The 16,444-nt window shown below is 37.8% G+C and overlaps 1 protein-coding gene across 5 annotated transcripts in view; it reads left to right on the forward strand.

The window, feature by feature from the left end:
• The window catches only part of LOC126192013 (unconventional myosin IC), a 431,394-nt gene that overhangs the window by 370,156 nt on the left and 44,794 nt on the right, over positions 1–16,444 (forward strand). For all 5 annotated transcript variants that reach the window (XM_049932574.1, XM_049932572.1, XM_049932575.1 and 2 more), the window contains 8 exons: positions 1,088–1,293; positions 3,673–3,855; positions 4,414–4,620; positions 4,755–5,014; positions 11,689–11,858; positions 13,644–13,798; positions 13,913–14,041; positions 15,145–15,298. In XM_049932574.1, the coding sequence (XP_049788531.1) occupies positions 1,088–1,293; positions 3,673–3,855; positions 4,414–4,620; positions 4,755–5,014; positions 11,689–11,858; positions 13,644–13,798; positions 13,913–14,041; positions 15,145–15,298 (1,464 nt within the window). The remainder of the gene's footprint in view (positions 1–1,087; positions 1,294–3,672; positions 3,856–4,413; positions 4,621–4,754; positions 5,015–11,688; positions 11,859–13,643; positions 13,799–13,912; positions 14,042–15,144; positions 15,299–16,444) is intronic.

A 16,444-nucleotide genomic window follows, 5' to 3' on the forward strand; every position in this document is an offset into this window, starting at 1 on the left:
TTAACTGGAGTTTATCAGACTTTGTTTTATTAAGTGCAGGTTTATATTCCAATCAAGAAATAGTCAATGATAGAGAGTACGAAGCACTTAGCTCATTCAGGTACTGAAATATATGACACCCTCATACTTAAAATGGCCAGAAAATTAAACACATATATTGAATGAAAAGCTAGAATGAAGTTTAATTGTGTCTAAGAAAGTTACACACTCCCTTGAAAGTAATAGCATTATTATTGAATGGATAATATAAGGTTTGCGGAATTACATCTAGTTCAGACAACAGCCAGAAGAAGAATAGTGAATTGCTTAAAAAAAGCAAAGTTAAGTGCATTTCCTTAAAATGTGTAACTGACTGTATCTTTGGTTTCTAATTACAAATCAATCCATTACTAATACAGATGAAAAAAAGATAATATTATCCTTTGTATATAATTACATATAGGTGTACAGATAGCGCTAATGTTTGGTAGAGACAGTGTTCTAATGAATTGATATAGCTGCCATCTCCTAGGTCCTCCCCCTCCCCCACTCCCTTCACCAGTGGTTTGCCAACCTCTAGGGGATATGAAAAGTGTACAAATCCCAATACTTCTCTTTGTGTGGCTTACCACTACCTAGCACTGAACACCTCAGTTGATATGGTACATATAATTATTCTTTGTTTGTAATTCAGTTGAATTTGTTAGTTTCATTTCTATTAATCTCAGATACTCTTCCTATCATCAAATTTAGGGGAATGGAGGTCACCAAGGATATCTGTATCATTTCTTATGGTCAAGTCCCTTAAAAAGTGTGTGTCTGAGGTTAACAAACAAAGTCTCTTTTGGTTAATATTATGTTTATTACTTTACACATACTAATGTAGGGTATGGTTAAGCAATGTATTTGGATCTTTATTAAAATGTTATGGAAGTTATGTTGGTTTTATAACAGCCATTACTGTCTCATTTGATTGTAAGTAGCAATTTAGCCCTGACTGGTATAAAAACAAAATTACTGCTCTGCTGTATTTTTAGGTCAGTATATCACTGAAGAGCATTCTGTTTTTCAGTCTTTTACTGGTTGTCAACATACAAATGTGTTACAGGTGAATCAGGATCAGGAAAGACTGAGGCTTCAAAAAAGGTTCTGGAATTTGTTGCTGAAACAACAGGGCATACACGTGAAGTGGACAGAGTAAAAGATAAATTGTTGCAGTCAAATCCAGTTCTGGAGGCATTTGGAAATGCCAAAACTAACCGCAATGACAATTCTAGTCGATTTGGAAAATACATGGACATAGAATTTTTGGAGGTTTGTGTTTATTGTGTTTGTAATATTACATGCTACTTCTTCATAACAGTATTTTTCCTGAAACTATAATGTAGAGGTTGCTTTACTGTTCATCCACATATTAACTTGTGTAACTCTTAACATTCCTTTTCTGTGCTTGAATATTGAGGTGTATGATTTACTGTTACTGAGTGAAGGAACACAGTGGCTTTGACACTGGATTCATATTTAGAAGGAATGAAATTCTGCTTATTCAAAAATAGATTTTCTTTGGTTTCCCTAAACCAGTTCATGTCATGATAGTGTATTTTGATTAATATGGCCATGATCAGTTTTCTTCTCCAATTTTTTGTCCAGTCGAAGTTTGTGTTGTGTATCTGACCACCTCTCCATTGACGAGGTATATCAGGTGTCTGGAAAGTAACTAGGTGTTGAAAAAAAGGTCTATTGAATGCATATGTTGAATGCTTACCTCAGCAGTTTGGTCCCATAAGACCTTACCACAAATTTCCAAAAAAAATTTTGCACCTGTGATGCCGACCAATCGTCTCGGACAGATTTGGAATCGAGAGTCCTTTGAAGGAAGTCATGAGGGATGTTGCAGGTAATGTCCTGAATCTGTGCTTCCATTCTCCCAGTGTGTGAGATTTCTTCCGGAACACCTCATATTTTGCCCAGCCCTAAGTCACCTGGTGTCAGGTCTGGGCTTCTTGCAAGCCACACATGAGGTCCACATCTTCCCAGTGGAGATTCTGGAAACTTTTTATCCAACCACATATATACAGCATTTGCAGAATGAGGTGCTGCTTCATCTTGCACAAAAATAATACCTTCAGTGTTATACTATGCAGATACTGTGGGCCAAACATAATTTTTGAGCATCTACAGGTAGCATTCTGCATTAATTGTTTTGTGAGATACAAATGGCCCAATAGCACTTATGTTAGTCATTTTGCACTGTACAATCACTTCTCGTCAGACTGCATTTCTCCACTGTAATACCAGGATCTTGTTCCACCCAAAACTGACAGTCGTGTCTATTCATAAAACATCCCGCATAGGATACAGCCTCGCCACTCCAGAGGATGTTATTAAACAACTGAGCCAATCTTCAAGCCAACCTAACGTCGATTCTCCATACTCCATTCTGCTATCGCAGTCTTCCAGTGTCAGCTATTGCACATGATGAGATTTCTACATTCGATAACTCAGTTCTTTGTGCAAGACCTGATACGTAGCATACCTTGTGAGTCCACTCTCAGTGGTGCCTGGCATGTTGATTTCAAAGGGATGCTTGCAAACATTTCCTGCACAGTCACAACGTATCAACAGATTGAGAAGTGGATGACAACCAGTTTATCTTGCATCTTTCACTGAACTTGTGGTCATTAAAACTCTTTATTGTCTCTGGACGAATTGTGGCATTCACTCTATTCACAGTACACCACCACCTCTGCAACAGGATGGGAGTGTTCCACATTTCATAATGTGCAGCAATCTGTGCTCACTGTTGAACAGTCATGTGATCAGCCATCCTTTCAACTGCCATGTGCAGCTCCTCTCACAATACCACCTGTACTGCAGAAAATATAAAAACAAGCACTCACTGAGTGGGGAAAAAAGAAAGTGGGGAGGGATCAAGGGAAATGGAACATGTGCCAAGCAAGGAGTGTAGGTCTGACCTGGCAGCCAGATGTTTGCAGCTGTAGTGGTGCCAGGATGGCAGTATGACCTTGGAGCCAACTGATGCATGCCTGTGCCATTACTGCAGAAATCCAAACCTTCTTGAATGACTTATATGTGCACACTATTTCCGTTATGCTTCTATCAATATCAAAAGTTCTACCACCATTTTACAATACCTAGTTACTTTCCAGACACTGTGTACAACCTACTTCCGTTTCCTTTACAATTTATTTTGCATTTCCCTTTACAATTTATGTTGTGTACATGGGTTTTATCCAGAAAATGAATAAACATGTAGTTTAGTCACTGAGTTATTAGAATTTTCATATTAGTAACTGCAATAATATTTTGTGTTTACAGCATCATATTACTATGATGTATGCTAATTACTGAAAAGTCAAAATATTAAATTGTGCTCAATTTTTTCTGTACCTCATTCATCATACTTTCATGAATTGTGAAAGTCAAGTGCCTTCATTCCAAGCTGCTACTTGCAGATAAGTGAATTTTCTCTCTTACAGTAAAATATTGAGTGCTTCTGTCCCTCCATATGATATTCTTTAAATATAATATTCACTGTCTGTTATAAACAAAAATACATCTATTGAAGGATCTTTCAGATTTGCAGTTATTGAGACAGTAACATCTTGTGTGTGTGTTATTTTGGCTATATTATAATATTTTCTTCTTTTAATTTGCTTCTGTCACTCTCAGGGTTCACCTGTTGGTGGAAAAATCTTGAATTACTTACTGGAAAAATCACGAGTGGTTCATCAGTATCCAGGAGAAAGAAATTTCCATATCTTTTATCAGTTGTTGGCTGGAGCTGACGATGAAATGTTGTCAAAACTGATGTTAAAGAGGGATCTTGATAGTTATTTCTACTTTAGTCAAGGGGTAAGTAAAGCATAATTATTTTATGTAAGTAATGTATGGTCTATTGCACGCATGAAATTTTGGTACAAAATTTGTTTGCTGTGGGTGTAATAATAGTGATGGATGTAAAAAGATGGATATGAAGTAGTAATAAAAAGAGGTTTGTAATTGAGTTTGTGCTTTCTTCTTCCCCCCCCCCCCCCTCCCAAGTTGACACTGAGTGCATTAACTTGGGGGGAGGGGAGGGGAGGGGGGGGGACTATTGAAGTTGCATAGTCCTGATTATATGAAAGAATTGTGAAGTAATAACTACATTTGTATTATAGAATATTCTGCAACATCCTGGTCCCTCACTCATAACCCCTAGATGAGATTTTATCTTCTTCTTTCTTTGGGGTTACTTCTATTACTGCAAAAAGTTATTTGTCAAAAGTGAACAAGATGGATTAAACCAACTTGAAGACAAGCTGAAGTGACTGCTTTGAGAGTACAATTATGATATCTATCCTATTTTTTTGTTCACTTAACTCCAAAAGAAATACTTATATCTAATCTTGGTGACACCGTTTTTTTCTGCAGCAAAAAGGTGCAGTAGATGAAATAGATGACAGAGCACAATTTCAGACGGTAAAATCTGCATTGTCGACAATAGAACTAACAGATAAAGAACAGGATGATATATTTGCAATTGTTGCCAGTGTTCTCCATATGGGCAATGTTGGCATGACAGAAGTGGAGGGCAGAGCTGTTGTTTCAAAACTGGAAAGTGTTGAAGCCATTGCACAGGTATTTTCTTTTGAAATGTGGTGACTTACATTGACACAAATGTCTATAGAGTAAACAAATCCTGACATTAATTACAACATGTGTTGTAACTATCCATTAAAAACTATAAACTAATTTTGGTTGCTTATTTCCAGTTACTGGGGTGCGAAGCAGAACAGTTAACGAACGCATTTATCAACAGAACAATCGAGGCACGTGGTGATGTTGTAACAACACCTCTCAACAGAGAAACAGCTCTTTATGCTCGTGATGCCTTAGCGAAGGCTGTGTATGATCGCCTTTTCACATGGCTTGTCACAAGGCTTAATGTCTCGTTGAAACCTGACAGTGAGAAAACAACAAAAGCCATGGGAATTCTGGATATTTACGGGTTTGAAATATTCGAGACTAACAGGTACACAATACTTTTATATACTGTTATTAACTGGAAGAAAGCAAAAGTAAAGTGTGAATACTTAATGGTACAAATTTCTTGGGCAACAAACCTGAAATTTGCTTGGTTAATGAAACTAGGAAGTGTTGTAATTCCACCCACAAATAAGAAGAGACACAAAGTTCAGGTATGAGAGGGGGTTAATTCTGCTCCAGGGTTATATGAAGTGTCTCAAGGCAGTGGTGTGTGCACACCACCTGTCAGCCGGCCCCGCAGGCAAGTTGAATCTGAATAACTCACTTTTACACCTTGTGAAATGTTATGTTAGGTTCCTGAGGAAGTGTACAAATTTTACAGTGCTGTTGAAATCTTGTTGTTCACTTAGAAGGACAATACACTATTAATGCTTCACTGTGTCTACACTATCTTACTGTTGATGACAACGTTGACTATTTTTGTCAGAACCACAGTATCAAATTCTGAACATCACAAGATATTTCACCCCTACCCTCTTGTGCAAAAGCACTTAAAGTTTTTAATATCTTCCTATATAAAGTCCGTAATCACCCATCAGTTTAGAAACAGCATCCTTTCATTAATTTGGAAATTATTTGATCTATGTTAATATTTATTTTATTTTTAAATAAATTCTCTTAATTTTGGTCATGCAGTCTGTCCTGTAAACTTCTGGAAAAGGAATTTTGATTTGCAACATAAAACTAGTTTGGGGTATAGATGAAACTTGAAATATCGTGAATGAAATGGTAACATGATAGAGAGATGTAAAACTCTGAAAACACAGAAATGAATGTTGTACACAAAATATACCAACAAGGTGTATCGAAATAAGTGTCCAAGGAATGGAAAAGCAACTGGAATCACTCAACAGAGGAAAGTCCACTGGACCTGACGGGATACCAATTCGTTTCTACACAGAGTACGCGAAAGAACTTGCCCCCCTTCTGGCAGCCGTGTACCGCAAGTCTCTAGAGGAACGGAAGGTTCCAAATGATTGGAAAAGAGCACAGGTAGTCCCAGTCTTCAAGAAGGGTTGTCGAGCAGATGCGCAAAACTATAGACCTATATCTCTGACGTCGATCTGTTGTAGAATTTTAGAACATGTTTTTTGCTCGAGTATCATGTCGTTTTTGGAAACCCAGAATCTACTCTGTAGGAATCAACATGGATTCCGGAAACAGCGATCGTGTGAGACCCAACTCGCATTATTTGTTCATGAGACCCAGAAAATATTAGATACAGGCTCCCAGGTAGATGCTATTTTCCTTGGCTTCCAGAAGGCGTTCGATACAGTTCCGCACTGTCGCCTGATAAACAAAGTAAGAGCCTACGGAATATCAGCTGTGTGGCTGGATTGAAGAGTTTTTAGCAAACAGAACACAGCATGTTGTTATCAATGGAGAGACGTCTACAGATGTTAAAGTAACCTCTGGCGTGCCACAGGGGAGTGTTATGGGACCATTGCTTTTCACAATATATATAAATGACCTAGTAGATAGTGTCGGAAGTTCCATGCGGCTTTTTGCGGATGATGCTGTAGTATACAGAGAAGTTGCAGCATTAGAAAATTGTAGCGAAATGCAGGAAGATCTGCAGCAGATAGGCACTTGGTGCAGGGAGTGGCAACTGACCCTTAACATAGACAAATGTAATGTATTGCGAATACATAGAAAGAAGGATCCTTTATTGTATGATTATGTTGATAGCAGAACAAACACTGGTAGCAGTTACTTCTGTAAAATATCTGGGAGTATGCGCGCAGAACGATTTGAAGTGGAATGATCATATAAAATTAATTGTTGGTAAGGCGGGTACCAGGTTGAGATTCATTGGGAGAGTGGCTTACAAAACACTCGTTCGACCTATACTTGAGTATTGTTCATCAGTGTGGGATCCGTACCAGCTCGGGTTGACAGAGGAGATAGAGAAGATCCAAAGAAGAGCGGCGCGTTTCATCACAAGGTTATTTGGTAACCGTGGTAGCGTTACGGAGATGTTTAGCAAACTCAAGTGGCAGACTCTGCAAGAGAGGCGCTCTGCATCGCGGTGTAGCTTGCTCGCCAGGTTTCGAGAGGGGGCGTTTCTGGATGAGGTATCGAATATGTTGCTTCCCCCTAATTATACCTCCCGAGAAGATCACGAATGTAAAATTAGAGAGATTCGAGCGCGCATGGAGGCTTTCAGACAGTCGTTCTTCCCGCGAACCGTATGCGACTGGAACAGAAAAGGGAGGTAATGACAGTGGCACGTAAAGTGCCCTCCGCCACACACCGTTGGGTGGCTTGCGGAGTATAAATGTAGATGTAGATGTAGATGTAGATCCTGTAATTATCATTTACACCTGTGAGCAACTAATATCGATATTCCTGCACTTAATGTGAAGTAGTTAGCGACATATTTCTTTGCCCATTGTCATGATGTACTATAATGATAAGAAATGCAGACTGTAATGATTAGGAATGAGTTCATCTACAGCTATTAGCTGTATTTATTTTCATATTTGGGTACGTGATCCTCGGCAACAGAAGAATACACACAATACAGAAGATACAGTACTCTCCTGATAATCAGTGAGGTGGCTTTTGGATGTCATAAGAATTTCTCTCCGTAATGTTTATCATTTGAATCTGTAGAAAAATCATTTTATTTAAGTGTGTTGTACCTAATTGGTTTTTATTAGGAAACACAGCTCTTGTAATCCTTTTGCTTTGTCCTTATTAAAAATGTAAAAATAAGCAGTAGCAGATGAATAGTGATAGCATGTAGATGTACTTACATCTTAGGAAAGTGCACTTGCTATTGGGCTGCCAGGCAATATGAATATATGAAGTTAATTCTGGAAGTAGTGATTTCTTGCGCATTCCTGCTGCACTGATCGAGACCTAGCTTCTGTCCTAGGTCAAAGTTTCTTAGACATCTCATCTCAGTATTGTGTGAATGCTACTCTAAACAAGCTTTTGTTGTCATGGATTTTGAGGTTATTTAAAATGAGCTGTGAGGTACAAAGCCTCACCTATTTTCAGGTCAGAGGCGTTATTCAATTTTTGGTATCAATCAAAGGCAGTGCATGATGATAGAGTAAAGCATGAAAGATTTGTGAGAAAGTGGTGTGAAATGCTCAACAATGGACAAACAAAAGTTCATGATGAAACTCAATCCAGGTGATTTGAAGATGCAATTGTAGAATGCCAGACAGATGTGTAACCCTTCAGTATGATGTAGGTACCTCACTTACCCAAGAGACAAAGTGTCAGTTATATATAGTATTATATATGCCATCAGGCCGCCCCACCTGCTCCTCCCCCACTCTCGTGTGTGCACGCGTGAGCACTTTTAACTAACTCTGTCAACACAAAAACTTGTGATGACATTCACTTTGTGATTGTAAGGCTCTTTTCTTTCATGCCAAAAGGTATTCTGATTAAGTTTGGTCAGTACTGTGGCACCCTAAGAATGTCACAAGAAATGAATCCAAAATCATGGGTATGGAATGTCATTTTGCAGTGTTGTGCTAATTCATAACAGTGCTCACTCTCACAGTCCTGCTGCTTGTTGGATCAGTTAGGATGGGAAATGTTTGATTGTTCCAATTATTTGTAGCGTTTTTCACCCTTCATGTACCTCACGGTTTTTGGACTGGAGAAAAGTTTTGAGTTAAACATTCATTGTATAACTGGTCAAAATCAACATGAAATGGTATTTCTGAAGCTTATGGATGGATGACCAGTGAATATGAAATAACATAAAGTGTCCCCAATTTTGTATACTTTTATGTTAACAAAATACAAGGTCCGGCAGAAAAACCTCCCCTTTAAGGAAAGCTAATAAAAACAAAACCAAATAAGGTAGAACAATTTTATTTATACTAAATAAAAGTACATATTATGCCATTTTAGAAAATACTCTTATGGTCTTACTTTTTAAATAAAACATCCCTTAAATGTCTTCCTGCACTGTCGACACACTGATTGAGTCTTTCCCTGAAGTTATTCATTACTCTTTGAGTCATTTCAGGTGGAATAGCTTCAACCTCATGTGTAATTGCTTCTTTCAGGGCTCGTAAAGATTGTGGACGTTGTTCATAAACTTTTGCTTTTAAATAGCCCCAAAGAAAGAAATCACAGGGCGTTAAGTCTGGCAATCGTGGGGGCCAGCCAATGTCTCCACGCAACGAGATCACATGTCCAGGAAACATTTCCTTCACCAATGCCAGTGACTGCCGCGCTGTGTGGGCTGTAGCACCATCTTGCTGGAACCACACGTTCTCTATTTCACCAAAAAGCTCCCTTAGGTGCGGTTGGAGAAAGTCGCGGAGCATGGCACAATAGCATTCACTGTTGACGGTTAAATTCCTGTCATTTTCTTCGAAAAAGTAAGGACCGATCACTCCGGAATTGTAAACAGCACACCATACTGTTACTTTAGGGCTATGAAGTGGTCGTTGATGAAGTTCTTGGGGATTGTGTTCACACCAGTACCTGCAATTTTGGCTGTTCACTGTTCCGGCAAGGTGAAAGTGTGCTTCATCAGAAAAAATCACAATATCGTTGGGACGAATGTTCCGAAGAAGGTCTTGGCACAAACTTACGCGGACACCACAGTCTCGTTCACTCAGTTCCTGCGTAGTTACAATTTTGTAAGGATGCATTTTAAGATCTCGATGCAAGATTCTTCTCACACTTCAATCAGATATCCGTAATGCTGCCGCATGCTTTTTAGCGGATCGTCGAGGAGATTGTTGAACTGAAGCTCTAACTGCATCAACATTTCCGGGGCCTGTTGCAGTCCGTGGTCGTCCAGGTGGTTTCCTTTTTAATGCGGAACCTGTCTCACGAAAGTTAGCAACCCAAGAATAAATTGTTTTCTTATCGGGAACAGGGTCCCGTCGTCCGAGCGCAAAGCAAACGCGAAAAGCACGTTGAGTATTAATAGGCGATTCGCCATTTTGAATAAAATCTTCCACTATGAAGGCACGATGTTCACCAGACCACGCCATGGCGTACACTGAAAACGGCATGTAGGCAGCTACTTAACGACGCACCCTCCACCACTCTGCTCCTTCTACTGTCCGCTGCACGTTACTTTGTAATCGGGGAGTTTTTTATGCCGGACCCTGTACATCTCTTCAATTTATTGAAGCTAAGTACTAATTACTTCCTGGGTTATTCTTGTTGTCACTTCATATAATTTTATTTGAACAGGATAAACTTTCAAATGCTACAATACAAGATGCCATGCTGGAGGAAAAGGTTGCAACATGAGTAGAGAACTTAATAATGACGCCTATCTGCTGTCGTCATAGCATTTTTACTTTGTCAATGTACATTTTTAAATCAGAGCTTCATCATCTGGGCTTCATTTGTTATATAATGACGTTCACTGCAATAGCAACACATTAGAAATTTGTATTGGTAATGCATTATTAATTATAATTTGCAAAATTGTAGTGGAATTTATACAGAATTTTGGACGACTATATATGGATTTTTGTTGAAACATATAGTATACCTGCAAATTTTGTTGCTTTCTTTTGTATACAATATTGTGAAGAAATAACTTCCTTCTGTTCAACATACACAGTTTTGAAAGACAACACTATAAGTATCAGAGAAAATGACAGACTGCATTGGTATTGCAGTACAGCAAAGGTAGTGAATAAATTACGTGTCACACAACACAGTTTAATCTCTAAATGAATCAGTTCCACAGAAAAAAATATATCTGCTCTTGACATCAGTTGAAATTAAACATGACCACTACTATTGCAGGTTACGAAATGTAACAAATTATTTAACAGTTGTATGACTTGCATACAGGCTAAGATATTTGTGGCTTTTGGAGGGACACAATATGCAGAAATCTTTTCTGCAGCATACAGTAGGTGATTTTTAATATGACAAATTTATTAATAGTTACCTCATAAGTAAAATCAGATTAGATTCTGTATGTTGTTAGGGCCCCACTAAATTTCATGGAATAGAGCATGATACAAAATGCTTCTTAATATCCAGTGTTTCTAAAGCATCAAATCCAATGTCTATAGGTTTAACGTGTGTAAAGTTTAGGTCTGTTTCTGTGATGTCAATTACGTGACCTGTTTTCAGGAGATAAGCAATTGCTGATTTATTATTTTGTCTGAGACTGAGATGGAAAGCCAGTACAGTTTTCTCTGAATCTTGGGAAGAAATTCCTCCCTGTTTGTCCCACATACAGTTGGTCATAGTTTTGACAAGTAATTTTGTAGACAGCAAACTTATCAGGTAGATTTAGTTTGTGATTTAATCTTTAGGCCAGTTTGTTCTTTGTGCATGTATATTAACTATGCACTGCTTCAGAATATTTGGTATTTTGTAGAAAAGTTTTCCAAGAAATTCAAAGCTCTGGAACTTCATCTTTCACAGCACTGTGTTTTATGTATGGATCTATATCATGAATACACACTATGGCCACTGTGAAAATAGGTGGAAAGAAAGGTTCACTACAGCCAGTTTACAGTTTCTTGTCGCAACTGGGTGGAGAACTGTTCAAATTGGCAGTTTTGCAGCCATTCCTTCTGCCTTCAAATGTGATGAGTGTGTGCATTAGAAGCAAAAGTGAAATTTATGCTAATAAACTTGAAAGATTAAAAAGTACATGTTATTTGAACATGGCACTAAATTTCAGTTCTTTGTTTGTAGTTTTGAACAATTCTGTATCAACTTCTGCAATGAGAAGTTGCAGCAACTGTTTATTGAGCTAACTCTCAAATCTGAGCAGGAAGAGTACCTGAAAGAAGGCATTGAATGGGAACCTGTGGAATACTTCAACAATAAAGTTATTTGTGATCTCATTGAAGAAAAACATAAAGGTAATTACAGAAGTTTCACAATTATTGTAACGTAAAATTTAACTTGTGTATTTATTTATAAAATAAGTTTTGTGTATCTGATGCAGGTATAATGTTAACTCCCGCACATGACCACTTGATATTTTAAGTAGTCAATGTACATTTCCATATATCTATACTCTGCAAAGCACTGTGATGTGCATAGCTTAGGGCACTTCCTGTTGTACATATTTTTGGGGCGTCCATTCACTTATGGAGCATGGAAAGAATGTTTGAATGTCTCTGTTCACACTGTAATAAATCTAATATTATCCACAAGATCCCTACGTGAGTGATACACAGGCAGTTATAGCAATTTTTTAGGGATAGGTTATGTCGACCTTCTGGTGTCTGCCATTTCAGTTTCATTCGCATCTCTGTGATAGTCTCCCATCTCTGTATATCTTTAGTGTCCCATGTTAACACTGTCTGGTAGGAGTCCCACACATTTTATCAGTATTCTAGGATTGGGTTGCATGAATGGCTCGTGTGCAGTCTTCTTTGTAGACCAATTGCATTTCCTTAGTATTCTACCAATAACCCGAAGTCTTCCAACTGGTTTACTATGTCAGAGCCTATGTGATATTTCTGTTTCATACTTCCAAAAATTGTTACTTCCAAGTAGTAGTACAAGTTGGAGATAGAGCATTTTAAAAAGATTTCCAAAATTCACATCTTCAAAATGGTGTTTGCAGTGTCATCTGTGGAGGTCTGTATCTCAGGGCAGGAATTTTTTAGGAGAAAACAAAAAATATGTGTTTATTACTTACACCTGAATTTTAACATATGTTAAATTCGATAACATCTGAGGCTATGAAGGTAACACCCCTGCCTGATATGGATTATGCACAGTTATTATTCTGCTTCTCAGGTATTGATTTTTTTCATTGTTGTTTGCTAGAAAGAATGTCATTTCTTGTTGCCTCTGCAATAAACTGTAATTAATTTTGTTTTAACAATTTGAAATGTGATATTACAACTTCTTCCAATAATATTTCCTAGACAAAAGCTCTTGTGAAATAGAACTTATTTTTGTTCAGTATAAAATTGAAGAAACAATTTATAGCTTTGTTAAACAATTTGGCCTGTCAACTATCTTAGATATTTCAGTAAGTTTACCTTTTTGCCAAGGTACTGAATAGTGTTTATGTATGATTGTTCAAATAAGCATCATTATCTTAATATGGGCATTTCCTCTTTCCATTGCCCACAGTTAGCAGTTTACAGGTTCCTTTGACACCCCACAATTCTGGTTTTTCTATTACGGATTTATTATTGACTACATTTTGTTCTGTTAGTCTGCTTAGTCCTCCATCTTCAACAACTTTCTTGCAACGACTATATTTAAATTTGATCTCTCAAACTTCTCAGAATTCTTTGTGCAAAATCTCTGTATGACCATAACTACATGTTCATGTTTTCCAAGTTTTCTGTTATATGTGCCACCGAACAAAGAAAACAGTGTAGGCATTATAAACATCCATGCCATAGAAAATGCACATTAAGAAAGTAATTTCTACCCCCATCTCTTCATGAGGAGCTCTGGATGTGTGTAACATTCATAACTGCCCACACAAGTTAACTGTCTTCACAAGATTCATTCTCTGCATTGAGAAAGTAAATTATTTCTTAGTAGAGGCAAGAACTAAATTCTTAGTCTTTGGTAGTCAATTCAGTTACTTTGTCTACTATAGATTACATATCTTGAACGTATGTATATCCTTGTTGGGTTTGTATGAGTAACAACTAGTATTACTTTTTGAGTAGGAATTATTGCTCTGATGGATGAAGAGTGTCTACGCCCTGGTGAACCAACGGATATGAGTTTTCTGAACAAAATGAATGAAAACCTCTCTGACCATCCACATTACATAAGTCACAAAAAGGCAGATATAAAAACACAGAAAATTATGGGGAGAGATGTAAGTAGTGCCTTTAAAAAAATTAGATCAAAAAGCTCAATGATTTCACAAACCTGCTTTGTTGAATGACACCATTTGGGTGTATAATCATCTTTTCTTCCAATTTATTTACAGGAATTTCAGCTGGTGCACTATGCTGGTACTGTAACATACAACATCAGAGGGTTTTTGGATAAAAATAATGATCTCCTTTTCAGAGATCTGCGTGAAGTGATGTCAGCAACAACAAATTCGATAACAAAGGTGAAATAATTGATGGTAACCTATTTAGTACTGGCACCTGAAAATATATATAAATGTTTAGGTTACTTAAATTTCATGTGTGTCAGTAATTTATTGGATTTTTAGTACCGTAATTAGTTCAGCTGAAAAATATGCCTCGGTTTTTATTCACATTTCAGAGTATAATAAGTAGATTGAAATGACAATAGTGTGTCACCATACCATGGGCAACTATTGATCAACTCTTATAATAAATGACTGATCAAGGTAGCAATTCATCTGTAAAACCTGCAATTCTCAAGGAATTACAGGAATTTTGTAATATCTTGGGGAAATGTGTGTTTTTAACCTAACACAAGAATTTAATTTTATTGCGCTTCATAAATCACATATTTTAAAATACTATTTCAAAATGTGTTATATATTTGAATATTAGTTCATAAAAAATAATCGATGTTGAAAACTGCCATTAAACTACAGCCGAGAGAAAAGAAAAGTTGTTCCTTGCTCACTGTTAATTTCTCAGGAGTTTCTTATGACATCATCTTCCTTCCCATGCCTGGAATTGTCACTTTTTTTCCTCCCTTCTCTCTCTCTCCCAAGTCTGAGTGGCCATCCTGGTGAGAAACTTGACAAGGCATATGTAGAAAATTTAGGAAAATCTGTCTTATGGTAGCTTTGGGAATGAGACTCTAAAACACACTAGGCATAACTACAAATTACATGTTGGACTAAAATGTCCCCCCCCCCCCAATCTCTCTCCCCTTCTCCTTTTTCTTTCTGTTTTTCTTATCCATTCCATCAAAATAGTAATTCAGTTGCTAGATCTGAAATATTATTAACATTACTTCCTGAGAAAAATTTTGCCGGCCGCAGTGGCCGAGCGGTTCTAGGCGCTTCAGTCTGGAACCGCTGCGGTTGCAGGTTCAAATCCTGCCTCGGGCATGGCTGTGTGTGATGTCCTTAGGTTAGTTAGGTTTAATTAGTTCTAAGTTCTAGGGGACTGATGACCTCAGATGTTAAGTCCCATAGTGCTCAGAGCCATTTGAGAAAATTCAAGCCTTTGATTTTCTTGTTGCTGTTTTTATATTTGCAATAACTGAAAATTGCGTACTATTTTGTAGGCTGTATTCCCCGTCAGTGATGTTACAAGCAAAAAGAGACCTGAAACTGCAGGAACACAATTCAAGAACAGTGTCAACAGGCTAATGGAAATCTTGGGTGACAAAGAACCATCATATATCCGCTGCATAAAACCAAATGATGATAAGAGATCTGGTTAGTACTTCTGTGATAGTTTTTTTTTTTTTTTTTTTTTTTTTTTTTTTTTTTAACTTTATTACTTCATGTTCTTATAGATATTCATATCTGAAAACTCTTTGCTGAGCGTAATGTTGTGGGTGTACTAACTTAATGCTGCTCTTAATTCTGCCCAAACTCCCACAATAGCAGAAAAATGTTTCCCAGCTACAGTTCCTTAATAATGGTCATTGCACACTATGATTATTGAGTAAACACTGGCTGTGACAGGGCACACTATAACAAATATGTGAAGACATAATAAGAAATAACAAATAACATTTATTAAGAGTATTCTACAAAACGGTACCACTCCTTGTTGCATGGCACTTCAATGTCCTAAATTTAATACAATAAAATGTAACTAACTTCGCTATATCTTTGTACTCTATACATTGTGTGACTAATAGTAATGTTTGCAGACATTCTGATAATGGTTGTAGTTCTCCATAAATATAACTGCTACACCAGAAGATAGTGTTCCAAGTACAATTGAGCTGACTGCAGGTACTGAAGTGAATTGTCAGGTTGCTTGTGCAGAATTGCATTTGTGTCCAAGATGGCTAGTGTTTTGAGCCTGTCGGTGGAAGAATATCCTTGTCCACCCTTACAAGGTGAAGCGAAGTAGTCAATAATGAGATTTTCACTCTGCAGTGGAGTGTGTGCTGATATGAAACTTCCTGGCAGATTAAAACTGTGTGCTGGACCGAGCATCGAACGTGGGACCTTTGCCTTTCGCGGGCAAGTGCTCTACCATCTGAGCTACCCAAGCACGACTCAAGCCCCGTCCTCACAGCTTTACTTCTGCCAGTATCTCGTCTCCTACCTTCCAAACTTTACAGAAGCTCTCCTGCGAAACCTTGCAGAACTAGCACTCCTGAAAGAAAGTATATTGCGGAAGCATGGCTTAGCCACAGCCTGGGGGATGTTTCCAGAAGGAGATTTTCACTCTGCAGTGGAGTGTGTGCTGATATGAAACTTCCTGGAATATTAAAACTGTGTGCCGGTAGAGCACTTGCCCGCGAAAGGCAAAGGCCCCGATTTCGAGTCTCGGTCCGACACACAGTTTTAAGCTGCCAGGAATTTTCGAAGTAGTCATGTTCGACAGTTTTTTCTGATAACTGT

This window comes from Schistocerca nitens, chromosome 1 (genome assembly GCF_023898315.1).
Source record: "Schistocerca nitens isolate TAMUIC-IGC-003100 chromosome 1, iqSchNite1.1, whole genome shotgun sequence".
Lineage (NCBI taxonomy): Eukaryota > Metazoa > Arthropoda > Insecta > Orthoptera > Acrididae > Schistocerca > Schistocerca nitens.